Raw genomic sequence first — 27,494 nt, forward strand, 5'->3', positions numbered from 1 at the left:
AAAAAAATTTTTTTGTATCTTCTTGTTTTTTCTATGGGTTTCCAACTTTTTCGTTTTTAATTTTGTTAATTTGTTTTCGGTAAAACTTTTTTTATCCCCCCCCCCCCCCCCCCCCTTTTTTTTTTTTAAGGTCCCGGTATACTCGTCAATGTATAAACAGATTCATTGTTAAGTGGTAAGTTAGTTGAAATGAGCTGACCGTCAATAGAATGACAGAAGGCAATTTTATCTGTGTCAAGACAGATAGAGAGGTGACTCATTCAACAATTAATCGTACTAGGCTAAATGCTCTTATGATAACATCTAGCTAAGAACCAATGGTGACCCATTCGTCAACTACGTAGTTCAGATGATTTGATGAGATAAGACCGATGATTAGTATAGCCTGAGGAATGTGCGTGTTAGTTCTCGACAATTTGCCGTCGCCGACCACATAATACTCGTCAGCATTGAGAGCAACTCTGCTCAATATTTCGCCTACTATCTCATCGCGATCTCCTTTCCTATGAGCCGAGCTAAATGGGCAGTAATCCAGCTATTTCCATTCATTTACCACCATATGATCTTGGCCGGGAAATCGGTTAAATGGGTAGTCGAAAAGTTGGATTTGTTTTTAGGATTATCTTGCACTGCTGTTGGGTTGCTAGGTTGACGCTGGCAGTCATGTGACAACTATTGGCAATCTACTTCCACTTCGGCCAGCACTCACTTTAGAGTAACCTTCTAGATAGTAACAACTTCACTCAATCAGATAGTCAATTCAGGTCTCTGCGTATTATACACAGACTTTAACACTCTGCTCCATTGCAACGTGTTAGGCTGTCTTGGGTGCCACCACAGTTCTAGTCTACCAGGTTCGCACATGAGAGTTGCCAAAACTATATTCCACCATCTAGTTAGCGAGTGGTTTCTTGCTTTGTATAATTAGAGCAAAGCGAGAGGTCAATTTCTCCTTAACCATGATTTAGTTTCCGCCCACTCACAGTCTCACGTAGTCAATCAACAGCTTCCGCGCCATATATGTTTATTGATTTAAACGAGTGACTAGCTACATTGTAAAATTGCGACCTCCAATACCGTTGTTTCATTACCAATCCCATTCTGGACTGCTGCGTTCCCATTTGGTTCCATAGTAAGCCTGCCAATGGGCCTTCTCTGCTGTTTGAGCGTGATTGCTGAAGCCTTTCCGTTCAGCCAGACGTGTCCTACCCTTAATTGAACAAAATTTCATGGGGAAAAAATGGCGAGGAATGAAGAATTGAAACTTTTTCTCAAATAGACGGCGTGTATGAAACCGATATTCGAGCAGGTCTACATCAGAGGACCGTGATTTCCCATCCTCGACTCTGCTTGTTGACAGTCACGCTGGAAACGGGGTCAGTGCTGGAAGAGAGCTGCTTGAGGTAGGATCCGATCTGGCGCTGCACATGAGAGAGCGAAGTCGAAGCGGGTAGAAAGGTAGGTTTGGCCGAGGGGGCACTGAGTGAAAAAAGACCCCCAATGAAATCGATAGCAGCTTGGGCGGCGGACTTGATTGTATTCCAAGTGGTCGTGATCTTGTCCCAGATACCTTTGAGGAAGTCCATGATGGCCTGAATGATATCCTTCAGGCCTTGGTAGAGATTCTCGATGAAGCCCATAACCGTGGTTAAGCCCTCATTCCAAAGGTTGCTGGCAGGCTCACGTACGGCCTCGGGTAACTCCCCGATATATGCAATAGCGTCAACTCTCCCTTTCTCGATTGCGGCAACGGCTCTTTCTTTCGCTTTCTCGGCGCCCTCATTAATTTTCGCTTTCCATAGCTCCTCGTCTGGCGGCTGGTCTTTCAAGGTCTCTACATCGTCTGAGAAGTCCTTGTAATCTTTTTTGCCAGTATCGACAGTATCGATATTAAGATTATCAATAGTACTCACGACATCAGCTGGCAAATCATCACGAGCGGATGGAGCTGTTGCCTGCTGTGCCGCAAGAACGTGGAAGGTAGTAAAGTTTTCGGTGGCAAGGCAGAGTTTGGCGAGCGCAACTCGTTTATTGATCAGGTTCTGCCAGTGGGAAGCCATGTCTGCAGATGAATGGAATAAGTCGAAGAAATAATGAATACGTGAAGAAGTTGAAAAGCAAATCAGCAATGAATATTTGACAGTGGGTTGGGGGGGGAATTCGAGGAAGCGAGAAGAGCCAAAGATTCTTGTTGATGTCTAACAACTCTAGAACTCTTCTGTTCTGATGAGAAGAGCATTAGTTTATATATTTGATTACCAGGCAGAACTGTAACGGCCTGCGGAATGCTCCTTTACACCGGCCTTCCATCAAATTGTTGATGGGTTTTGGTCTATTGTCGAATGCTACCTGCCCAACTCCTCCAAATTGGAAAGACTTGCATTTTCATAGATCGTGTCACCTAGCATCCATGGAATCGATTTAACCAACATCACTAGTCACGTAGGTAAACTCTTAGCAGTCGGACATGTTTCGCGCTATTGAGGCTAGTTTCTTCAGCATTCAGCTCAGGTTAGGGTCATATGCAACCATATTGGTGATGCAAATGCTACATAAATATCAGTTTCGTGCTCCTCTGAGTAATACCCAAATGTTACATCATTTGGCAGGACCTCTGGAGTACGTGTCCCCTAGAGTATGTTCCGACCAACATTCAGCTCAAGTTAGGGTCGTATGTAACCATATTAGTGATTCAAATGCTACATAAATTCAGTTTTATGCTCCTCTGAGTAATACGTAAATGTTACATCATTTGGCATGTCCTCTAGAATATGTGTGTACGTTCCGACCAACCTTAGCATAATAGGATGCATTACTAGTAGCTGGTATGTATTAATATAAACTAAAGTCTAAATAGTACCAGAAGGATTCACCTACCATGACTTATGTATAGTCAGCGAACTGTTTAAAATATTAATATCTTCCCCTACTGGTATTCATACTTAATTCATGGTTTGAATGTGAACAAATAGATAGACTACCTACTCGAACTAAACTTGGTTTTCTTCTCTTATGCCCAGGCTTACCATATGTCAACAGTGTAGCCGATTAAGCGGCAGACGTTGTACCTATATGCACAACGTCGGATTTGGCTTGGTAACAAGCATTGAACGGTGGAACGGCGGCGATGATAATATCTATCAATGTTGGTAGCCGAGTTATCCGCGACTGTTTTGAAGGCAACGATGAAGCGCCCACTTCAGACCGGTTCTCGCTACTGCAGAAGACGCATAATAATAAAACCTCCCCGGTGGCCGGCGATCAACCCCGTATTCAGGTCAATAATCACGCACCGAGCTTTCTCTGGAATGTTTGCGAAACAATATTGTTCAGCTACCCGTCCGGATAATAGCTAACTAACCGAGTGATGTGCCCACGCTAGGTTGGCGATGATGAATAGACCCCCAGCCCAGGCTAGATTCTTCGGATCGCCCTGTAGGCGGGTCATCGAATCGTCTCGCGGAATTAAGGAAAACACCCCGAGGGCGAATTGATAAAAAGTTACGATTTACTGAATTTCGAGCCATGGTTGGAGTTGATATTCGAAAGTTGGACTCTGGTTGGACACTGCCTCACGGAAGTGTTATGAATCGCTTCATCTCCTCTTTTTGCGGATGCGAAAGCTGCAGGCCACGGAACAACAAGTCCCTGTCTTCAAAGCGGGGCTGTTCCCTTCATTTTCACAGTCCGGTATTGCAGAGACTGCTCGGACTCGGCTTTCCAGCTTATTATTTATTACTTCTTTTAGAGTACGCAGTTATCTCCTCTTCATATTGAGGCGGTCTGCTGGCGGCTTCACAACCCTTAACTACTGGCTATCACGGGGAACTTTAAATTAGCGCTACCATAGATGAAGCAACCGTTAGATTCGTTCATGCCGGTTTTCACGCCACCGTCCCTGGTTTATTCTTTGGTAGCCCAGTTTTTACTAAGGCCAAAAGCCACACATTCGTAAGAATTGCCGGACATTCAATCTATCTCTTATAATGCGGCGAGTTTGATTCAAACCACAAAGTAGTTATAAGGGGAATGTACATACAATCCGGGAGCCGACTCCCCATCTAGGTTACATGTAATGTTATATACTTGGACCCCTAGCGGCCACTATGATTCGGCTTGGCAATGCCGCACAGATGGCATGAACATATATAACTATTGCTTCACTATATTTACGACTCCCAGCCTTCCGGTTGACTGTATTGCAGTTTGTATGATAATTCTGTTCAGTGGCTAGGTTGTCTATATAGCTGGGTGACGAAGTCTATGACCGTTCTTCATCTTATAGTAAATATAGTATATTTAATATAACTATGTCAGAAAGGGAAGGCGGTGATACTTGCGTTCCACATACTGGAATGCTGGGAATCTGTATATAAGACCTTCATCCAGCCAGATAACTGTATTGTAACTTAGACTTCTAGATATTGAATGGGATCACATGTACTACTCTTGACAAACTAAGCTTTGCTTTATATATAATACTCCAGCTTAAGCGATAAAGAAATCATCCGAAAGGCGATGGCAATTCCAGTGCTGGGAGTACAGCAGCGCGTGGTCATTCTACCCGATCTTGACCATTAGGCTATTCTATATTCGTAGGGAAGAGTTCGCAACGAATCACTAATTCAAAAAGATAGCGCTAGAGAAAAGCATAGTTGCTGGGCCTCCGGTAGCAAGTATAGACGATTTGGGCGCGCCAGCATAATAGTGGCCTTGATACAATACCTACCGAAAATGTTCTTAATATCCGTTGTCTCGTTGCTGAAAGAGATCTGATAGCGAATTGACCCTGCTCGACGAGCACGAGAGGGCATGAATGCCTGCCTGACGACCAGATTGCCTCTCTGAAAGCTGTGATCCAGGCTGCTCAAAGTGAGGCGGAGGAGTGGTAACCCAGCTATGTTAAACTGTGGGAGTCTTCCCAATGTATGCAAAACACATTCTCGAATGGGAATTTCGGACATGTTGTGGTCCAGCGTCGAAAATCTCAGTTTTGCCTAGATCTTCAGGCCCACGGGAATATAAACCCCGAATTGAAGGATCACTACAGCCATCAACAAGGAGCTTCACCAAATTACTAAATGTGACAGAAGTGGGTGTAGCTAGAATAATGTTGCCCTTAGTTGACTAGCAAATTCGTCTCATCTCCTTTAACCTAATATCTAATTCATCAAAATATATCAAGATCTAACATGAATGCGCCCCTTATGTCTGCTTCTATAATGGTTTCACATGTTCTAGCCTTCTTCAGTCTATCCTCAGTAAGTATATACTCGGGGGGTAGATCAATTTGGTCGGCCAAGTTGTCCCCGTCGTTGTTGCCAGGAATCATCATATTGACAACTGCCTTGGCACAGAGGGCGGCGTTGGGCATGCCCCCGCCTGTGTACCCGGCACACAACCAGAGCCCATCTCCTCCACCAGCACTCGTCGGCACGGGGCCAACCCACGGCCAGCCGTCGCGCGAGTATCCCATAATGCCTGCCCATTGAAATGTCGGCTCGAGATCTTGCTTCGGTAATTGGATATCATGCTCGCCTTGTGTCCTTCCTTCTTCGCGTATCGAGAGATCCATCAAGCCGCCCAGCTCATCTCTTAGATATTGTGCCACTGGTTCGTCTATGGTGCTGTCATCCCACACGCTGAGCCCATGGCCCTTCGCACGGATACGTCCGCCACCGTAAATCAGCTCCGCGCCAGGCGGAGGTCTTTGTACTAAGTAGTCGTCCCGGCGGTCGGCTAGATCTGATACGAAATAGAACGTGTGTTCGATATTTAGCGGGCCTTTAGCAGGCTGTGGTGGTGGCCTGAGGCTAGATACCTGACCCTTCACTGGAACGATGATGTCTGCAAACTGGGGAAGTAGATATGAAGTATACGCGTTCGTAGCGAGGAGAACATGGCGGGCTGAGATGTCGCCACGGGATGTGCGAACTGTCCAACCTCTAGAGGCCACCTCGCCGGCACCAGGGTCGCGGCTGGAGACTTCCATAGGTGCGCTGCCTCTTTTCAAGCCGGTAACCGGGGTATTTGTCTGTAAATTGAAGCCGTCAGCCGCCAACAGGCGTTCTAGTACAAAGGCAACAAGCTTGTACGGCCAGAGGCTACCGGCATTCTGTTGTACGATAGCGCCTTCGGCAGCACCGACTCGTAAGCCCTCCAATGTCAGTTCCATCTTCTCACCTCCTCCTGGGCTCGAGGAAGGTTTATCGTTCCCTTTCGTCACAATTGTGATGTTTGCACCAATATCCGGGTGCTCCTCCTGGATCTTTTCGATAATCTTCCTAGTCGCATTGAAGAGCTCCAGAGAGTAGTAGCCGTGTACGCCAGTTGTAACATGCCAATCACAGGGAATTGAATGTGATTCAACCAAGGCTTTCAAGTAAGAATATGTTCGATGTTCAAAGGCAGCGACGTGCGGCGGGCAGTTATAATATGCCGGCTGACAATGACCACCATTCTATATGACTGTTAGCTTGAGGATTGATAGAGGGGCTGAGCGTTCATGTTTCTGCATCAGAACAGGAGAATCGCGGAGGTAGCCCCGGGATTTTCGTGGCCATCAAAGAAGCAATTTACCCTGCAGGGTGATAGGAATATCGTGCGCCACCACACCATTCGCAGTCTACACACACTTTCACACGCCACCACAACCGTACCAAATTGCGCCGCTACTACCCGGCTTCACGATTGGTGCTTTCCAAGACATAGGAATAACACTGAGAACTTACTCTTCCCGTAGCGCCCGAACATGCTTCTCTCGCCTCAAGCATGACAACATTCAAATTGGGGGCCTTTTCCTTCACGCAGTGGGCTGCGAAGGCACCAGTAATGCCACTCCCAACGATGACGACATCAGCAGCTTGTGGCAGATCCTTCGTCGTGCGATGACCAAGGAGAATCTCGGATGGCTCCGAGAGCCAGTATGATTTGCTTGGGTTGTCAACTGGAAGCCCAGCAGGGCTTTCCGTTGAGCTGTGAGCCGCCATAAGCGCCTTATGATATTGTGTGATCGTGTGGGCCGTGAGCTGTGAGCTGAGCAGATTTTGAGAGCGTGCGCGAAAGCAATGCCAAAAATCAGATGTAGCCCAGTCAACGAACGCCAGTATCATATATATCGTCGCCCGGAAGGTATCGTCCGGGAAATTCATGGTCTGATGTTGTTTGCTCGAACAAATCTGTGGCTTATATCCATACTGCAAGCGACTGGTCAGGCGAATTTCAACTGCGGGGCCGCAACCCCCTGTCTACAGTATGCCTTTGGCCTACTGTGTAGCTCAGTGTGATGACCCTCCAGATAATGCGAGACGACGATCCACGTTTTTCCTGACAACAGGAGTAACGCAATAGCTGTGATGTGGCCAGTAACACTACAGTCACATTGACAACCGATCCCTAATCCTCGAAGACAACGACCGGGCGCCCTACAATAAAATAACGGGATCTAGTCCCGATTCTTAAAATGACCTACTAGATATTTAGATTTCGACGCTGACCCCCAACCCCCCGAACAGTCTTGCGGTGTGATGCGACGGTGTGGCGTCGCTCTGTTTGGCTAACATAATGCATGATTTGGCCCCCAATACCACCCTGAGCAGACACTAATTCTGAATGACTGAATCGAGTTCGTCCGGTAGCTGTAGGTTCAGCTCGCTGCTTTACTCAGGCTGTCAGTTCTCCTCATTTCCATATTCCTCATTTTATTCGCTTTTGTGCTTTCGATGTAGCATTGAATATGATCGCAGCCGACCGACTGCTGAACCACATGTACCCAACAGCAACTGAAAGATACTGCTGACGAGCATATGAGCGCCAGCTGAGAGAGGCGGGGCAGACGGTGTCTAAATCGAGACTCGCCGAGGACTGACCAGCCTTGCCAAATGGACCCCGTCACCGTCATTGGTTTGGTGTCATCAATCGTTCAGCTCATTGAGGCAGCCAACAAGGTTAAAGACATCCTCGAGGCCTTCAGAGATGGAGATAAGGAGCTTATAGCGTTACGGAACGATGTTGCTGCTTTCATGGAGGCCCTTTGTGGATTCGACCGGATCTTGCGGAGCCGCCATACGATACACCGCGTTTCTAGCCCTGTTCTCGAGGATGTGTTGAGGAATTCCATGGAGATTGTTCTCGAACTCAGGGACCGACTGTTACAGTTGTCGAGCTCGAGCCTGTCTCCTGTGCGGAGAGCGAAATGGGTCCAGCACAAATCGGCTCTCAAGAGGTTGCACGGCAAGGTAAGGGAGAAGATAGCCATGCTGCACACGTTTCTATCCATCACGCAAGCGTAAGAACATACGAGCCCACGCGGTTCATCTGTTGGCAAGGCTAATCTTCAGGGCAGCGAGACCTTCTTGACCATAGCGAGCCAGTATCCAGATTTCATGATATTCGAATCCGCGCGCCTGGCGGCGACAGCTGAAAGCGAAGCAAGCAAAATTCAACCAATTGACCCTTCTCGCTTGCACGTAACCTCCCCCGGGAGGTATGCGAGAAAGAATAGTGTGAGCTCGGATGAAAGGGGTAGTAGTGTGTCAGATACTGCGTCGTACATGGAAAGACTCTCCGTTTTTAGTTCGGCAGCTAGCATCGAGAGTTATACGACCGTAGGCTCGGCGAATTCAACTCATGGCCTAGGATGTAAAGGCAATGACCCGGAGAAGTTGTCCCTGACGACAACCAACTCCTCTCAACAGGCAATACAGCCGGTCTCCCAGGATATGTTTATTCTTCGTAAATCATGCCGTTATAATTGTCGCTGCGCATGCCATGAGGAGATGGCGGATGAGCCACGGCGTCGCTTCGGCCGCTCAAAACCTCGAAAAATAGAATGTACCGATGCTATCTGCCTAGGGAATGAGATGGTACCGAATAGTTCTAAAGAGTATTCGTCGTTATTTCGCTCAGCCCTTTCCAAAGCCACATCGACGAGAGTGATTCAAGTGCGATATGACCTCCAGTCGTTCCGAATGGTCCCTAATGGATCCAATGCAGTGCGTTACGTAAATCACGGCAACCTCCCGAAACTGAAGGAATGCATCGAGTCAGGAGAAGCGACTATATGGGATACAACCCTCGATGGCTGGTCACTGCTTCATGTAAGTTGGCTCGCTAATGGGTATGGATAAAGTATTTTTAACCTCGCAACTCTAGTCTGCGGCCTACCATAGCCATGCACATATTGTCAAGTACTTGCTAGACCTCGGCGTGGCGACTTCAACTGGAGATGTCGGTTCTAGGTAAGCCAGTCGTCAGCATTCTGTATGCTTCTTGACCCTACCGTGCGCTAAACTATACATAAGGACGCCTGCAGATTTAGCCGTGTTAAAGTCAATGGGGAAGAGGGAAAACGGATCTGAGCAAAAGATCGTGGAGATTTTCGGGGAGAAGGATGACGTACTGGCCGATTTCGAATTCAATCCCATCCATCTCTGTGTATTGAACATGCATGGGCACCAGCATTCTGAGAGGCCGTCCTTAGAAGAGTATGTATGGTCAATACTCCAGGAGCATTAGGGGCTCGCTAATCAAGCCTAGGCTTTTGGAACTTGTGGACGATGCCAACAACGCGCCAGTCAGCACCAACTGGACACAGTGGAAGTTGAAGTTCCAAGCCAGATCCCCTCTTTTCGCAGCGATTCTCGAGTACTTCAGAGCATCGGCATTCGAAAGCCCGAAGGGAACCAAGATTATTCACAGCCTAATTGATGAAAAGGATAAGAAATTCCATTGGACGCCGTTGCATTGGGCCGCTTACTCGGGCCGTGTGAAGGAAATGCGTACCTTGGTGAAATACGGCGCCAATTGTAGCATTCTTTCAAACCTCGGGGCTAACATCATTCATGCGGCTGTCGAGTCTAAGGTCAGCGGGGGCCTAGAGACGGCACTGAAGATTAGGCACATGTGCCCAGACGAGTTAGACATTAACCAGGCCAACAGCTGGGGCGAGACGGCCGTCCATATCGCGTCCTGCATTTCGGCGTCGTGCGTCCAGCTGCTGCTAGACGCTGGGGCCGACCCGAACATCCAAGATGAGAACGGCCGGGTAGCGCTCCACTTCGCAGCGTCGTCCGATCGGGAGGTTGAAAGACCCAAGGTCATCACGGCACTGTGCATTGCTATGGGCGCCAAGCATATTAACACACAGGATCTCCATGGTCGGCCGCCTCTGTTCGACTATCTGAACGACCGGGAATGTGTCGAGACTATGATCCAGCACGGCGCCAAAGTCGACGTGACGGACAACGACGGGAAGAACGCGTTCCACCACGCCTGCACCCAGGGAGAGCACGGCGCGCTGGAGGTGATGCTTAAGATGACCAACAGCCCAGGTCCGCTAGTAGCGCGAGATAACCTCGGGAACACGCCCTTAATAGAAGCGCTTTCAAACTCTAGCGTGGACTGCGCTATGACGCTCCTGCAGCGGAACGACGTGGGTTCGCTCATAGGCAAGGATGGCTGGTCGCCTATCCACTACGCAACCAAAATCGGCGATCCGGAGCTGCTGTATGCCGTGTGCCGGCACCGGAGCTTCAAGAAATCAGCCAAGACGCTGGACGGTAAGAGTGCCAAAGTAGTGGCAATGGAGGCCGAGACCTGGAACGGAAGGATTAAGGAGTTGATCCTGGAGCATGATTGTTTGGATTGGGACGATTAGGCATGAAGACATGGCTTGCGCGGTAGAGCTCCTGCAAATACCGATGCAGTCATTGGCGGCTCGCGTCTTGACATTTGAGATACCCCGTGATGTCCAATATTTATACGTGAAAGATTTCTCTTTGTACATTAGCAAAAGGGTCTCTTCAATTCCATTCTATGATACTTTACTATGACTTAGCCTCCAACAACGAACAGAGGCTTAACACAATAACTTCTCCTAGAGAGCGGCAGATACATACCAAGTTGAATAGCTTGACGCGCGTCTTTAAGTGATTAGCACCTCCAGCCTTATTCTTTTCGGTTTATCGAGAGGTGTATCGCTTACGGTCTTGACGGCTTAACACATGTGTATGCCCCATCTACTGCTTACAGGAGGTGCTCTTTGCCATTGTCATAGTATTATCACTTTACAAAACTCATCCACGGTGAAGGTTGTATTGCTATCCATTCGCTTACTCTCCTAGTCCTGAACCCCCTAGCCGGGCTATTGTTCATCCCGGCAAGCGGTCACATGCCATGGTGCCCTCTATAGTTTTTACTTTTGACGCTACATTCTATTGCGACCCTGTTCCTCGATATGCCGGTATATGTAGAAAATTAGTCTCCGTCTACAACAGCATGTGGTTAGATGGATTGGTCCAAAGGTAGCCTACCTACCTACCTACCCACCTGCGCACCTAGGTCCTAAGACACACCTACCTATATAATATGGCTCAGATAACTGTAATCAAACTAACGACAGTGATATTCAGCTTTCGCCTACAATTACCTACCAAATGCTGCCTAGGACTTGTCCTTACTGCAACTACTTCCTTCACCTAGCTCCTGAACCGCAGGCTGTTTAGCCGCCCTGGTTGGGAGTAAAGGGTAAAGGGTCTACGAGGCGTAGATGCTTCAAGTTATTATATAATAAGTGTAGTGCCCAATATGGATATCCGAGCGCATGTGACATGACTGGCTTGTATAAGCAATGCCGAGAGAGCCTCAAGCCGCGATGCCCTGGCGCCCAGACATCATCCAGAGACCAGAGACCAGAGACATCTTCAACATTGCATCCAATGATCCATCCACCCAAGTACATCCATGTATCATTCATGTCTATACTGTACATTTATGTATGTATTGTACATACATATACATACATGTACATATATAGGTAGGTACCTGAGTACCGACAGCAGCCAGCCAATCACGGGCCGCCAATCTTCCACAAGAGGCAAAGCCCATCAGCTCGACCACGTTCCCCAATGGCGCTGCGTGATTGGCCACAGCCTGACGTCGGCCAATGTCAGAGCTGGATGTGGTCGCGTGCTCGTCTCGACAAGTCTGGGTTGAGTCTGGGTCGTGTCTGGGTTGTGTCTGGCGTCTGGGTTGCGTCTCCATCGTGAGACGCTTGACTTGCTCCCTCGAAAACCACCCAATATGGACTTGGTCCGCTGCCATGTGCCGGTCGTCGTGCCCTGCAACATCAGTCATGATGCGCATCATGCCCCGACTGCCTCCGACTGCCTCCCTCGGGGCATAGTCTAGTCGAGATAGACGCCATCCGTTCATCCATGCCAGACATGACATCTATGATAAGCAGATACCTAGCTACGCACTTACTATTGTTACCTATACTCTACCTAGTACGCGGACTACTAGTTAGGAGTTCTGTCTCCCCGTCTACCTTCCTGCCCAAGGCCTACAAGATTGTGCCAGACATAAGAAACGCTGTCGATGTCTTTCCCTCCCACCAGTTTCGCTGCCTGACAGATAGACAAGCAAGCCGCCTGAGGAAAGGACAAAATCAAAGAGCCCTTTCTTAGATATTCGTCTCTTCAAGCGGTCCTATTATTCACAGCCGCGTTCGTGGTTCCACAGGTTTCCCCAGTGCCGCCTTATCACTTACCCCTGTGTCGCGTGACCTGCTGTCCAAATCCCGGTGGTTCCTGTCTACCACGGAACTAGGAGACTGTGGTGTAATTCCTTCACCAGTGTAGTTCTTCGCCCCTGGGGAAGGCCGGACCTGGCTTGAATACCTCACGAGATCAACGACAGTCCATACTGGACTGAACTAGGGAACTCCCTAGATTCCTCATACGAAAATGACACGCCCAAAAATGCCACCTACGCCAGCCTCATCCACCGAGATCAAAGGTCAGGATCACTCGACCAAGCTGTCTTCGCTCCAGTTGACCTTCGAGTTGCCCCCTTCGGCCATAACTTCTCCCGAGCTCTCGAAAGCTTCGGGTCCCGGCAGAAAGATGTCGCCCATTTCACCAACGTCAACACTGCCTTATCTCCAGCCTAGCGAAACCGTGAAGGCCAGGAGACGTTCCTCCACGGCGCAGCAAAAGGAGGCATTCGCCCTCCCACCGCCGCCAACAAGATCCCGCAAGATCATCCAAATGAAGCCCCGTCCTCAGGAAGAGGCGGTGGTCGCGCCTTCGCCTACAAAGGGAAGCGCTGGTACAAGTAGTCAGGCCAAGCATGCTTCGGGTAGTGGTGCGGCGGCAGGCTCCAAGGCAACGAGTACCAAGAAGCAGCCCTCTGCAACCAGTGCTGCGGGCCGGAAGATAGCGAGGAGAACAGCTCACAGCCTCATTGAGAGGCGACGGCGGTCAAAGATGAATGAGGAGTTTGCCGTGCTGAAGGGTCTTATACCAGCTTGCACGGGCGAGATGCATAAGCTCGCTATTCTACAGGTCAGTATACAGCCATCAGATGCTAGAGTGGTCGTGGCCCAGTGACTATAACCATAATTAATCGTGTATACTAACTCCGGATGATCGCAGGCTTCAATAGAATACGTTCGTTACCTCGAGGACTGCATCACGAAGCTCAAGGAGCAAAACAGCCATGACTCAACAGCCGCGACACCAACCGAATTCCGGCCCGTGCAGCGTAGCGATGAGGAAGCCGACTGGGCCGCCAAGGCCGCCACCGACGTAGAGGAGGACGGAGCCGAGGATGTCGAGATGACTGACTCGGAAGCGCCCTCGCCGAGCTACACACCCGTCGTGGGGCCCACGACGACGGTATCGACGCGGTCGAACCATTCATCCATTTCGCCGGTCCCGCAACGGCACCACTCGACAGCATCGTCGGCCTCGTCAGTAGAATACCAGCTCTACAACCCTAATGCTGTAGTCTCAACGTCCGCAAGGACGTCGCCGTACCAGTATGCGCAATCTAGTTGTGCGGGATCGACATCGGCGTCGCACTCGGCTTTGACAAGCCCTGCGCTGCGGCCTCAGCTCGAGATCGACCACGAGGTGTCGGCGGCGCTGCTGATGCTCGGGTCAGGACGCGCGAACACAGGTCCGGCGCGGGGTATGAGTGTGCAAGATCTGCTTAGCTCTTAACTCACCCCTTATACCCACACTATATATCTAGCTCCCAGCGCGTTAGCTAGTGAACAACTTTGCAGCTGCAAAAAACTAGCCCACCTCATCAAGCGATTCTTCCCCCTTTATGACCTCAAGACATTAGTCTTAAGTTACCTCCACCTCATGAACTAATTCAATCCGTAATTTCGGCGTTCGGCGTCTTCAGGTACTTGCCTAGGTATTCATCTACAGTACCAATAGTGTCAAGCGGTGTTCTGCCTTATTCAGAGAGGGTGGACGGCTTTAGCAATCGTGGAAAAGCCGTAAAGAAAAAAATAATGGATGTTGGACTACTCGACTTCTTCATCATATCTACCTCATTCGAGTATCTAGTAAATAGGGCGTTTATATGTACAAAAGTCAGCGAATCGATTCATGTTAATTGAATTAAATTACATCGAGCCAAGTCATGCAGAGGTTTAGCAAAATACAGTGAAAGTCTAAGAGGTAATACTATCCTATCTCACAACAATAAGAAAGGAAACTTTTGGCGCTCATCTAGCGAGACGCTGATAGGTTTGTTCTCTTCATCAGTTGGGATCAGTTAGCAATTGGATTATTACCGTATCCATCCAACATGCCAACTCGATCCACCATCTATTACTCCTAGATAGTCAAGGCGATCTATATATTACATACCGAGGATAATCTGTATCTCATGACGGAGTACAAGAATACATCAATATAGAAAAGAAGCGGGGTTCTTCTGATTTGAAGGGAAAGTTGCCGATTCGTTAAGCAAAATAATAACAAGATTACGAAGACAAGGAAGGAGGATGGATTGTCAGATTGGAATATTTCATACGTGTGCGTGACTAACACGCTGCGCTGCATAGTATCCCCTTCCTCCCCTCCCCTCTCGGGTCGTGGATTTTTAATCGATTTGTAGAATCTGCGACTAGTGTTAAGTAATACTTATGCTCGAAGCATTTCGTTATCTGCCTGGCAACGATATGTCTTCAGCCAGCTCGGATACCTCTTTTCAGGCTGCTTGCTAGGTAGTACGCTGTGTGAAAGCTATTCCATCCCCTCGCTTCGTAATTCGTGATTTTTTTTAAAACCTCCCTTGCTTCTGGGTAACTGTGCGCAGCGTATGATAGTGTGTTCATTGTGTGTATCTCGTGCGCGAAAGTACGCAAAGGTCTTCCTCTAAGTGCGTAAACCTGCATATCACCATCTAGTGTTCTCCGGCAAGATCATGTTTAATATGACGCCAATTCTGGAGCAACAGCAGCAAGCCTCATCTTCAGATTGTGAGTCGTCACTGTCATCCAGTATGCTGCCCCCTTCATTTTCCGCGAGATACTAATCGCTGTCTCCGTCGTTATCCAGCGCGTCGTCGTCGTCGTCGTCTTCTCGATTTGGCCGTTCTTCGAGCCGATCGTGCATCTCGTCGTCGTTTTCTTCTTCTTCGTCTTCATCATCCTCTTCTTCCTCGCCGGCGACATTTTCTTCGTCTTCCTCGTCTTCCTCGGGCTCTTGCTCGGGCTCCGTGTCGGCGTCACTAACGTCGCGCGGTTCCTGCGTTTCGTCACCGTCGACGTCCATGGCTGATTCCTCGTGGGCGGCGTTTGGCTTTTGCTTTTTAGACCGCGGGGCTGCGTCGGAGTCGGCGGCTGTGCTGGCTATGGATATCAAGGAGGTGTTGGGGTCGGCTCCATCCGTCTGGGCCTTCTTTTGTGCGGCTACCTTGCGGCGATATGTATTACGTTTTGTTGTCTGTGTGTCATTGAATTCTGAAAGGCGCGCGTGCAATTAGTACGAGGACATTTAAGACGCCAGTTGATAAGAACAGCAGTCAAGGCGAACTGACTTTTAAATTCAGCTTCCAGACGCTCACGGAAGAAGGGAAACTCGATATCCTCAAGCGCCGCAAACACATCCCCAGGCATTATGGTCTTTTTATTATTATCTAGAGTATGCTCGTTCGCTCTGTTCGTATATACGGATTAGCATACTGCCCTGTTGCTAATAGATCATGCGAAGGGGTCGAGACATATACATACGCATTAGCAATATGATTGATAAAGATGGTGGCGCTCTTGCTCATGGCTAGTATGGCATTTGCTTGAATCTGGGTGTTCGAAGGTAGAACACCCTTAGCTAAGCGTGTTATAATCGACTTTGGCAAGGTGAGGTCCTGATCGTAGTGGTGCGTTAGCCGAGATTCGAGACAACCTATAGAGTGGGATAGTGGTAGGGACGCTCGGGATTCCAACCCTCCAGGATTCAGAGGGGCAAGCTAATAGTGCTTACCTCTATAGTGACAGTATCCTTCTCTTTCTCCTTCTTTTCTTTATCCTTCTCCTTATCCTTTTCGCCGAGAAGACTTGTCTCAGCAGGCCCGTCCATTTCCATCTGGGTGGCAGGCGTTGAAGTAGAGGGTGTTGTGTTCTTGAGCTGCAGTGGCACAGCAGTGGCAGTCTCGCTCCGGTCGAGATCTCCGTCGTATACAAATTGTGCCATAGATAGGTCGCCCCGTTTTGCGGGATCGATCTTCTTCGGTGCCATGTCGAGGCCAGGCAGAGTCGCGGGCTCTAGGATCGAGGGGTGGACGGCGCGAGAGCTCAATCTAGCCAGGTCGAGATACGCTACCACTGGCCGTTGACAATCACAGCTTTGCGCCTTGATATGGTCCGGAGTGCTTAACTGGCCGAAATGGTTATTGCTACTCTAGACCAGACAATTGCTGCTGCCGTCGCAGAACCGGCAGGATGGCGCCAGGTAGCTTGATTGATAATGAAGGATACTGATGCCGTAATGGGCTACAAGGTCGGACATGAATTGAGCTTTAACGATACGCAGAGAGGAAGCTATCCAGAGAATACGAAGAGATGTAGGCAGTGTAGAATTGTCAGGCCAGGTCCGCATGTGCGCATGTGCACATGTGCCCCACACCGACGCGCTACAGACGCGTAAAGGGCCTACCTAATCCGATCGACTACCAACCTATACACACCATACATACATACCTACCTCATAGTAAGTATCAGGGGGCAATCTACTACTACATCACGTCGGCTGCATGTAGAAAAGGCATAGAGTAGTACATAGCACGATGAAATGAGATGTGCTCGCTGAGGATCGAGGAGCTAAGCATGGAACAGAGAATGATGGTGCTGCATCGATGTTGCGGGTGGATAGCTCATGGTCAAATAGGTCTCTTCTCATCCTCCCATCCATCATATATAGGTGCCTACATTATACGAATAAGGAAGGTAAAAGCATCATCACATACCTTGTTGGAGCCCGGCAGATATATATAGTATGGAAATGCGGCACAAACATTTGTTTCAAGATTTCAATTCTCTGGATTTCAACATCCCGGCCATCAAGATCCCAATCTACTACCGGTAGTCGGTAATCTAGTCCTAACAGACTTGGGTCCTAGCCTAGTACGTGAGACAAAAGTCCATTGCCGTCTGGGTTATTCCATGTTTCAAAACTGTCCCTGTCACCCGGTGATAGCCTGGGATAGATGCTCGGGCGTTACAGGGTTACACCAGCACAGGTGCACGAGCCGGCTGCTTGCTCGATCTCCCATGCAAACAACCAACAGTCTGCAGCAAGGCGTGATGAGAGCCGAGAGCTATCTCAACCTGCATCTCGTCTATACGACTCATAACTATATACGCAGGTTAGTCATAGCGAGGTAAATAGGTATGTACTGGCTCTATTGGTCCTCGTCGTCATATCGAAAACTGAGCAAAACAACAAATTTAGATATGGGCATAGAAGGACACATGAATAGAAAACGTTCAGAACATCGTCGCAAGTTGCAATTTTGATTTGATTGAGTGTTGTACTACAGTAGAGATCAGCGGAGAGGTTGTTCCAAAGTCTCACCATTCAAAAGATCCTTCGCTTCAATGATACACTTGCGAGTGAGCACCAGCGTCCAAAAAGGTATTGAGGCAAATAGTATATGCTCCTCATCATCCTTACTCTACCCTGCCACCATCCATTACCCTCATCAACATCAGCATCAGCATCAATCACGTTCCAAACTCATCCCCGAATCTAACCACCTCTAAACCATTCATGTGCACTCTAGCAAGATACCATCCCACCTAACTGCCCATGTCTTCATCAAACTGTCGTGTATGTATATGTACCAGATGGGTAGAGAACCATCATCGTAAAGGTGGTGGGTATATTATCAGCTTATCATCCATAATAGCTAACCCCAAGAGAAGAAAATAAAAGAAAAAGAAAATCAACAGCCTGTCTGTTGGCGGGGTATATCCTTCACTCATGTCTCAACGGGTAACATCAAACCCGGAAACTTCCTTAACCATATATAAAAAGTGGGGAAGAGAGAGAGAAAATTAAAGAAGAAAAAGCGATTCTAAATGATGGAGGAGCATTCGTCGCCGTCCCGCCTTCATTCATCCATTCGAGGTCGGATTCAAGAGGAGCCGGCAGCGGTAGAAAAAGTAGTAAGAAAAGTGAAGACCGTGGATCCGGCCTAGCGTGTAGTCCCTCGGCGTCTCATGCGCTGCTACCAGGTGATAAAAAAAAAAGGTTGGAGTGGGAGAAAATAGTAGTAGTTGGAAGATAGAAGTTCGAAATAGCGGTATGTGTGTGTTCGCATGCGAAAAGGGCGCAAGAAGGATACGGAAACCAGAGCCCTGGTTGAGTGAGGAGACTCTAGGTAGTATATGTGTTTCGTAGCTCGACAGACAAACAGACGGACGGACCCGGCCACCTCTAGAATGTCGCACCTAGTCTAGCCAGGACCAAGCCCCCATCGATAGACGTGAGGTGTTCATGATGAGAGAACCAAGCTCGATCTAACCCAGCGCTCGTCCGATGGCCGAAGGTCTGCGTGAAGGGGGCGGCGATAGGCCCCCGAACAGTTCTTTCTCCGTGGCCGAGTTGATGCGCGGCGGGATGGAAGACGACGAGTAGATGCGTGAGTGGCCGCCGCGCTGGTTTCCATCCCTCGATCCCGTCGGCGACGAGTCGGTGCTGCCACTCCAGTTCTCCGGGTGGCTGTAGCTGCGGGCTGCTCTTGTGCGGCTATTCGACCGGCTGTTCGAGCGACTGGTTGCCTTGGGCGTCCCGGGTTGCATCTTCTGGAGGCGCGAAGGTTGGCGTTTCAGCTGTGGCACAAACGGCTCGTCGCCGGGGACTGTCTCATCCGTCAAGCCGGCACGGGCGTTCGGCGCGCGCGCGAATGCCGCTGCTTCAGGCGCCCGCGGTAAATCGATGCTGAAGCTGTTCTTGATGAACGATCGCGTCGATGCGACGGCGTCTGTCGAGGGTCGGGCTCCCCCTCTCTGGTATTGTATCCTTGCCGAGCTTGTTGAGTCCTTGGATACGTGGCTTGGACGTGTCGTGTATGCTTCGGCCTCCTTCTCCGCCCGGTTCACTTTCCATGTCGCTATTTCTTCGTCGCCGATCGGAGTCAGACCTCTGTTAAATAACCTGTGTCTCCGCCGGTTCCGTAAATACCAGATCACTATTATTGTTACCAGAGCTATGGCGATGAAGCCCAACACAGTACTCAGCACAATGACCAGCTTTTCGTGGCCCGATGTATCACGCCTTTCCATCATGATTGAAGTCGTCATTGATTCCCAGTCGGTAAGTAGGTAAGTTGGTGTCTTGGCCAAGTCCAATGATGGATCCAAGGTCAAGTAAAACCCAATTATTCCAAGAAAGGCGGATATTGAAAAGCCGTGAGCTTCATAACAAATCGTCGACAGATTCCAAAGTCGTCGAACCAGCGTTACGAAGATGTCGAGTATCAAAAACAACTGTATTCATATATTGACCAAGATATCCATGAGGTTCGACCAAGACGATGTCAATATAGCCAATGATTCCTCTCTCAAACAGTCGGATATGCGTAAAGCTGGTTACCTGGCTTAATTGGCCCAGGTCCCAAGTTGCTCTTATAATTTGAAAGGCCCTACAAGAATTGTCAGTCCTGGTTTAGTCTAAGCGCCAACGTGATATTTATATGCCCAAGCTAACGAGACGGGTTCCTAGCATTTCTATTCTTGTACCAACAGCCATTCCTCGACATTGAGCCAACATCTCGTAGCTCAACATGCTTGGGACAAAGTCAATGTGATAGGAACCCAAGAAAACAAAGGGAAATGTGCCTGGCTCAACTAACACTCATATATCCAGGGTAACCGATGGTGGCACAGCAGCCATGAGCGCGAGGCTCGCTGGGCTGACTGAGAAGGAGGTATAACGAGCGACAGGAAAGTTGGAATACGGCGTATCTGCTATGAGAGCCCGCTCATTGATAAGGAGCACGAAGCTCTCCACGGCCAAGGCGTGACGGAGACCACTTGGGCAATGAACCAGCTCAGCAATAACAGATTGCTATACTCCTCCTCAGCTGGAGAGAGGAATTGGGAAAGGTTGGGGGAGGAGGGGATCAGCTGAGATATGTAGGATACCTACACTAGGTTATAGCATCCAGTCGTATAGATAAGTGAAGAATGCGTTTAAGTAAGAGGAGTGGGTAAGCAGCTACAGTAATAAGCTTGCAGGGAAAGCTCCCGCTTGCTTCATGAAGAACAGGGAAGCCCGGCAGGATGGCCGAGTAGCGAATTTATGAGAGCCGGGCAAACGAGCACAGCTCCCACCACCACCACCAACACCACCACCATAACACAACCACACTGTACGGCGGCTGTTAGGGGACGGACGCAGTTCGACGTAACGATCTGCTCCGCAGGTCTCTACGCCCCTCTACGCTAGCAAGTATCTAGCAGACGGGTACATAATGGGTCAGGGATACTCGTAGGTACACCAGCTTTGGGAGCTGTTCGGTCAGTGTGGTGGACCTTGGCTGGGCTGGGCATGCAGATGGTATGGGGGCACGATGCAGCTGCAGGTTATCTGTACGATATTTGTGTTGTATTCAAGTGGTCAGGATGGTCTCTGGGATGGTGTAGCGTGAAGAAACAGGTGCACATCGCTGCTGATCCCGCGCCACACGTTTCGTTTGCCTACAGATATGCGCAAATATGCAGCCAAAGAGCTGGCGAGCTAATCGGTCAGGAACCGAGCAAAACAGGCATGGTAGACCATGTTCTGCCTACAGTACTGTTGTTACCTACCTACCTGCAATTTGAACAAAGGGGCCGACGACGTACTGCTAAGTATGTAGCGGTCAGAAGAGATCTTACTGTAAGTAAGTAGTGAATTGATTTATTTATTGGGATAATAATGGTAATTAGCCCCCCCTGGGCAAAGACAAGGTTCCTTGTAATTTTCCCCCATCTTGATAAGACACCTTCTTCATCTTCACTTGCTTGGCATCTAGATAGAACAAGGGAATAACTCCGTACACAGTAGTTGTACACGTGTGTGTGCGCTGGTATACTTGAGCCGTCACTCACTATTCATACATAGTAGGTATGTAGAAATTATGCGGCAGCTAGAATAGGTAGTCTAGTGGATAAGACGAATTTTTACTCTACCAGGTTACGTGGGAACCAACCCCTTCATAACGGCCGCGAAATATAACTAAGTACTTACTGATGGGAAAAGGTGTCCACGACTTCATCCGTTTCCCTGATTGGGCCACCTCACCAGGCACGCTACTGTACACTAAGTAAACCAGCCAGTCTGTGGAGCAGAAGATGGACCAGCGAGAGACCAGATACTTAATACTGAACAGAGCAGACAGAGATGGAGACACAGACTAACCACCGTTTCTGGTGCACAAACCACGATGGGGTCGTTCACTGGCGATCCCTGTGGCGTGATCCGTCGTGGGGACTGAAAACGAAACTAGCGTAGCCCAAGCCTCTGGACCAGGGTTTGTCTGCGTCTAGCCGTGTTGCATCTTCTAAGTAAGTAAGTTTGCTGTTGGGAATGGGAAGTTGAGCAGGTATGCAGTCGACTTACTTCGTAGGACTACCTACATAGGTAGTGGACGTAGAGTCGTATGCAGCATGTAGGACTTGCTGCTGGTGAGAAAAACCCATGATGGTTAGTATGACGACGACGGCTTCAATATGTGGTTAGGAATGTAGTCTTCATGTATCTACACATTACACGACAGAACCAAAGAGGCATATTTACTTGCTTACCTGACATACCTAGGTAGGTATGCATCCTGCTACTCTCGAGTCACCATGTGGTTTTACCATACCTAGTTTGACAGCCGGCATCAAGTATAGTAGATGAATGAGGTGATTCGACGGTCGGCTCTGGCACCGTCGCAGTCCGAGGCTGACTCTCAACGCACGGAAACGGCCCCCATTCCCCATTTGTTGTGCCGTCTCATGAACGAAACGAAAGACACACGCGAAATGATAACCGCATTGCGTAGTGTAATGTATCATCGCCCGTAGTAAGGGTTCCGTGCAATTGGCAATAGTGAACCTACCTAGCCTAAGCAATTACCGTTCACCATCTCAGGGGAAGGGAGGGAATAACCGATGGCTGGAGGCACACACCGCCGACTCTTCTCCTTTCAAGCTCGTGAGCTCCGATATTCACATACGGTACCGGTACACTACAGTGCCCTGGCCGGCCTGCCAAGGCGTGCCCAACAATCGCAATCAGGTCGCCAGTCAAAATCTTGACACGAGAGGTGCCATGTGTTCGGCGGCCATGGTTCGCGACCACCTATCGCGACCCAGATCGCAAAAGGCAGGTCGCCCAGATCTGACCACTGCTGTAAGTACTGTACTGTAAGTAAGCATCTACTCAATACGCGCACTACTGTAGGTACGACACCACCACCACCACTATCATCACAGGTCTGCATAGTTGATGGTTTACTTAAGACTGGATGGTATAGAACTTTTGTGCTAGGGGGCTTGCGAGATTCCTAACCCGATCGAGCCCACAAATCCAGGCACGAACGAATCATTCTCGCGCAACCGACTTTGGCCTTCGACCCCTGTCTGCACTTGTGCCTGGCGATGTGGATGTCAGGCAGGGATGAGTAATCCCGTGCAGAGCCGTGGTAGGTACCCAAAAAGTCATTAAATCCCTCCTTTCATACCCGTCTATACCCAGCTTTGCACCTGGACTTACGTAGTGTGTATCACGGCGATGGGGGCCTAGGTATGAGCACCACAGACGACAGCATTATCGTCCATGTTTATCGAATACCGCTCGCCTGCTTCACTTGTTTCGTCTGCTGAACACTACATACAGACAGATGAACAGATGTCATGTACCTAGGTATTTGAATAATCCGGCCCCCTTAGCCGGGCGCGGTCGGCATAACATGGGTATGTAACCTCTCTATGAGCTACGGAGTCCGAGCCTGCTTGGTCGCATACTTATGGCAGCATCGTGGCCAGATACAATGCACGCACGCTTACCTACATACTAAGTATATCGTGCTGTAGTATACCAAAACGTGTAAAGTACACTAGGTAGGTAGAGTAGAAACAGACAGCTGGTATAGGGCAGCTCTGTGGCATTATTATATTATATTACCTATAATAATATCATGTCCGCTACACACTCATGCAACCACTTATGCCGTTGCCCTCCAGCGATCGATCGGGCCAGTCATATGGCGTGAGCCGAACCGGCCGAGTGCCCTTCTCAAATCAGGATGCGGAGCGGAGCGAAACATGCACGGCCAAGTCAAGTTGAGCATGACGCTGCACAATACCTAACTCCTCCTCCTCCTCCAGTATCGTCGTGTCGTGCGCGCCATCCACACAACATCCTTCCAGCCCTGACTAGTGTGCCTAGTTGCAGAATTTGTGCATTTGTGATGTGTGAATGTGATGAAGGACCTAGCGATCTTATTTCCCCATTGGCCGCCTCTTCAACACCGATGACAAGCGCCCCCTGGTTCGGGAACGGAGCACAGCAGCGGCCCTGCCTTATTCCTCGCCATGGCTATGTCCATGCAATCGAGGAACAAGAGGCTCACAGGCGTTCCGCGCGCAAGGCCATGAAACGCAGGGTGACCGTCGTGTACGACTCTCATTGGCCCCCAAGTTTGAATCCCCATCCGCAGCCCCTCTCAAATTTTTCTGTCCTTCTAGAACGACGACAAAATCAGGCTGTGGACCAACATTTTGTTCCTTTCTTGCCCTTCTGTGTGTTCTATAATAGGTGTCTTGATTGATCATAAATCCTGATCGGATCGAGGCGGTCAATCGCGAGCCTGGTCACCGGTCTAGATCGGGGCTCGGCTCAGCCATCTGCAACAGTTCTAATCATGAATGGCAAATGGCATTCAATCCCGGCTCAGATGTACAATACCGGTACTATTACATGTACACTACTGCCTACTATAAGCTACATGACTAGGTGTCCTCCAATATCCAAGTGAACTTAGGTAGCTGCTAGTATGTGTACAGGTATGGCAGGAGGTAATAATTCTTGTTATAACAGGAGAAGGAGGCGTTTTCAGCCTGTGTCTTGTGAATCCGTTTACACCAGCTACAATACGGTATATCCATGCGTATCATCAGCCGGATTGCCGAGTTCCTCACGGATACAGTCTGTGGCTCAACAGCTCAGGATTCTCAGATGGTGGCGGCATAATGGCGGGATGGGTTGGGGGTGATGCTACACTGCAATCAATCCGATACCCTTTTTTGTCATCTCGATGCGTCGAATGGCGGTGTGTGCGGAAACAAGATGGGCTACCTAGTCTGTGACGAGGGTCACGCCCCCGACCAAAGTTGATTAAAACCTACGCTACCTCCACCCCCTAGTCTCTAACGCTTGAGTAGCGTCCCAATAACGGCTTTTCACTCAGTACCGATCATCGTGAAATCCTACTTGTACAGGAGTATTTCTTGGTCAGATGTGTTGACATGAGGGGGTAGGGTGGCTTTCTCTTTCTCTCTCTCTCTCTCCTGATCGACATACCTACTTTAACTATAGCTAGGCATCGCATGAGCGTTCGAGAGGACATCGAAGGGCCAAACGAAGTGTCTAAAAGCTCACCTACTACTACTTACCCCAAAAGCCCCCCCAGCCCGTTTGTGCACGTGGGCGCTTAGTGTTAAAATTTGTCTTATTGCCCTTCTAGATGCGATGTAACTTCCTTTACATAGACGCCCGGATGAAGCCGTCGCGATATGCAAAGAGGCGGAAGTGTTCGCATTCGTGCCAATACAGCCAGCCCACATGCATTTGCGTGTGGGAGCATCGCTCAGTGCAGCTGTCTGCGTGCGCTCCCGCACGAAATTGGAGAAGCGCAGCATTGGCGACGCGCGTCGTTGGAATTCACTCGCGACTCGCTCTCTCCGTCTCTCATATCCTGATGACCTTCGATGATGACGATGATTATGATTATGCTGGGGAACGTTTTAACTACTTACTTAGCAGGAATTCTTGAAACAGAAAAACGGGCGCTGTTCCACAGCTTCGGAGGTTTTCTGTGACGGCTTTCTGCTCTCATTGGATCGTCCAGTGTTTGGCGACAGGCATACAACCTGGCTCTTCTTTCAACCAGGGACCAGGGTACCAGTATATACCCCTGACTATGCGCCCTAGGAGTTCGAACGCGGTAGTGCATGTCTGGTTAGTCTATTGTATGATGGAGATTAGAAGGTGCTTGTGTGTAGAGTAAGCGACCGCGCCCCGACACCATGTTAGTTAGTGTTGCGAGGCGATGAATCTGAATGACATCCTTCGTCGATGATAGAAGGATCGTGAGCAATATTGTAGATCACAGCCTTTTCGATGTCATCAAACACTCCCCCAGTCCTATAAACGCGCACTTAATTCCCAAACCAGCTTGTCGGATCTCGTCTTTCCTACTTCTGCCCTAGGTCTGACTGAGAGTGTTAGCACTATTTCTCTAGTCTCATCCTGTAGGACATGAATAGACCATCTGATCAGGACACAATAAGAGGGCTTACTTAGAGCTCTACCGTAGTGTGAAGCTCTGCTTACAACCCCATGCTAGCAGTGCGTAAACGAGATTTCTTAATCAAAAGTTTTAGAATTGCTATATGATCTAAGCTCGCTACCGGTGTTCTGTCTACACTAGTGATAGCGTCGTCAAGAATCAAGATGATACACACCGAATACATATGTGGTCAGCACTTGAAGTATATCTCATCATATACAATTCTTTCTCAGTCATCGTGAACCCACTATTTCAAGCATGGTCAGAAAGCCGCACTGCCTACCCTCAGCCCGAACCAACGGTAAACACTCCCTTGCGGAATTCCCATATGACCAACGTAGCACACATCCTTATATTAGCTCTTCAAACACAATTGCGGATACTTAATCAGATGTAATTCGATAACAACTTAGTACAGAATATTAAGGTCTCGTATTGCGTAACACAATGTCAAGGGGTACTAGGCTCCCGAATTGCTAATCGAGTGATCCGCGGTGAGTCACAATTGATGGCTATACATACTTATAACCAACACGACGCTTTCCGCACGTGGCGTGTCTTTGCCCTGATCCTCCGACCACATAATACGATTATCCTCAGACTAACAGCGTCTATCCAAAAATATCGGCCATCCAGCAAGCTCTCAGAGCCGCTGATTGCCTTCGCTTCAGCAGTGCAACGTCAGTCCACTGTGACGCTCTCATCCGTGCACTTCGTTATGCCAATAGACCTCCCCAGCTATTCTTGGCCCCAACTACTATGCGGGGTACTGTACGCCATCGCCCCTCTGATATATATATTGCTTGCAGTAATCCTAGCCAGGCAAGAAGTAGAACATACATAGGCAAAAAGAATGCCCCTCTAGACTTGTTCTCGGGCTTCGAGCTAACTCCTTCATCACTGCCCGAGTTACCCAACACTAGTATTCCCTTCGCCTCATCGAGTATCGGGATGATCTCTGCCGTAAGTGGCAGAATGGGATTTATTTCTGTTTTGGCTAGTTTAGTAAATGCAAGTCAGCCGAACCAGCATTTGGTGACGTGAGGGATATGAGATGGGGATTTGGGGGAAGTGTGGGCGCCACAAATGCGGGCACTCGAATAGTTCGGAGTCGTTGGTGATCCTTCAGAGATTAGGCAAATGTCGAAGGCCACCCCCTCATAGTTACTATGTAAGCAATACCTACCGGCTGGTCACTGGATGTAGATGTGAGTATGGGCTTTTGGACGAGCACCTATCGCACGGGCAGTTCACCACAACGGCAGAGAAAAATAATGTCTAGGCAGGCGATGCTGTGATTTTTTCTCTACGCATAAAACCAACATGCCTTATAACTTGTGATAATCTGTACACAGCCTCGTCCTGTTGGTAACACAGCTCTCTTATCTTTCTGTGCGGGACCTCCATCCACCCATCATCCATTGTCAGATTGCCCCAAGACCCCGCTTGTCCGAGACCACGTTTTTGTTCCTTGCAGATCGAAGATATCGTGGCTCGACGGTTGGTAGCATAAGCCGAGCTTCAAGCCAAGCCCTCTCGGCCGTAGCACACTCTGCGCAACACTGGATATTACCAACATATTCCATACTGCGCATAACAATTCGGCGTCACAAGTGTGTCTCACGCATAAGCATGTCAGCGGGCGGCAA

The 27,494-nt window shown here is 49.1% G+C and overlaps 6 protein-coding genes across 6 annotated transcripts; 2 read left to right on the forward strand and 4 right to left on the reverse strand.

Annotated features, from left to right (window-relative positions):
- Positions 1 to 1,316: 1,316 nt before the first annotated feature.
- On the reverse strand, positions 1,317 to 2,060 carry F5B22DRAFT_650692 (uncharacterized protein; the record flags this gene model as incomplete). The annotated part of the gene is made up of 1 exon (XM_047979351.1): positions 1,317 to 2,060. The coding sequence occupies one exon, from the start codon at positions 2,058 to 2,060 to the stop codon at positions 1,317 to 1,319; it is 744 nt and encodes a 247-aa protein (XP_047826679.1).
- A 3,005-nt stretch (positions 2,061 to 5,065) lies between these two features.
- On the reverse strand, positions 5,066 to 7,660 carry F5B22DRAFT_623558 (FAD dependent oxidoreductase). Its single transcript, XM_047976072.1, has 2 exons — positions 6,732 to 7,660; positions 5,066 to 6,460 (listed from the first exon to the last, which is right to left on the reverse strand). Exons 1-2 carry the CDS (start codon positions 7,149 to 7,151, stop codon positions 5,171 to 5,173), a joined length of 1,710 nt encoding a protein of 569 aa, XP_047826680.1. The 5' UTR covers positions 7,152 to 7,660; the 3' UTR covers positions 5,066 to 5,170.
- On the forward strand, positions 7,661 to 10,920 carry F5B22DRAFT_623560 (ankyrin repeat-containing domain protein). Its single transcript, XM_047976073.1, has 5 exons — positions 7,661 to 8,287; positions 8,345 to 9,098; positions 9,154 to 9,239; positions 9,303 to 9,485; positions 9,538 to 10,920. Exons 1-5 carry the CDS (start codon positions 7,881 to 7,883, stop codon positions 10,655 to 10,657), a joined length of 2,550 nt encoding a protein of 849 aa, XP_047826681.1. The 5' UTR covers positions 7,661 to 7,880; the 3' UTR covers positions 10,658 to 10,920.
- A 1,569-nt stretch (positions 10,921 to 12,489) lies between these two features.
- On the forward strand, positions 12,490 to 14,401 carry F5B22DRAFT_447688 (uncharacterized protein). The gene is made up of 2 exons (XM_047971932.1): positions 12,490 to 13,346; positions 13,437 to 14,401. The coding sequence occupies exons 1-2, from the start codon at positions 12,747 to 12,749 to the stop codon at positions 14,004 to 14,006; spliced, it is 1,170 nt and encodes a 389-aa protein (XP_047826682.1). The 5' UTR covers positions 12,490 to 12,746; the 3' UTR covers positions 14,007 to 14,401.
- A 698-nt stretch (positions 14,402 to 15,099) lies between these two features.
- F5B22DRAFT_447576 (histone-fold-containing protein) lies at positions 15,100 to 16,622 on the reverse strand. Its single transcript, XM_047971931.1, has 4 exons — positions 16,287 to 16,622; positions 16,037 to 16,170; positions 15,844 to 15,962; positions 15,100 to 15,766 (listed from the first exon to the last, which is right to left on the reverse strand). Exons 1-4 carry the CDS (start codon positions 16,539 to 16,541, stop codon positions 15,336 to 15,338), a joined length of 939 nt encoding a protein of 312 aa, XP_047826683.1. The 5' UTR covers positions 16,542 to 16,622; the 3' UTR covers positions 15,100 to 15,335.
- A 2,201-nt stretch (positions 16,623 to 18,823) lies between these two features.
- On the reverse strand, positions 18,824 to 19,588 carry F5B22DRAFT_650697 (uncharacterized protein; the record flags this gene model as incomplete). Its single annotated transcript, XM_047979352.1, has 1 exon — positions 18,824 to 19,588. One exon carries the CDS (start codon positions 19,586 to 19,588, stop codon positions 18,824 to 18,826), a length of 765 nt encoding a protein of 254 aa, XP_047826684.1.
- Positions 19,589 to 27,494: the final 7,906 nt, after the last annotated feature.

Source organism: Xylaria bambusicola (assembly GCF_022495145.1).
Source record: "Xylaria bambusicola strain CBS 139988 unplaced genomic scaffold F5B22scaffold_57, whole genome shotgun sequence".
In the NCBI taxonomy this organism is placed as follows: domain Eukaryota; kingdom Fungi; phylum Ascomycota; class Sordariomycetes; order Xylariales; family Xylariaceae; genus Xylaria; species Xylaria bambusicola.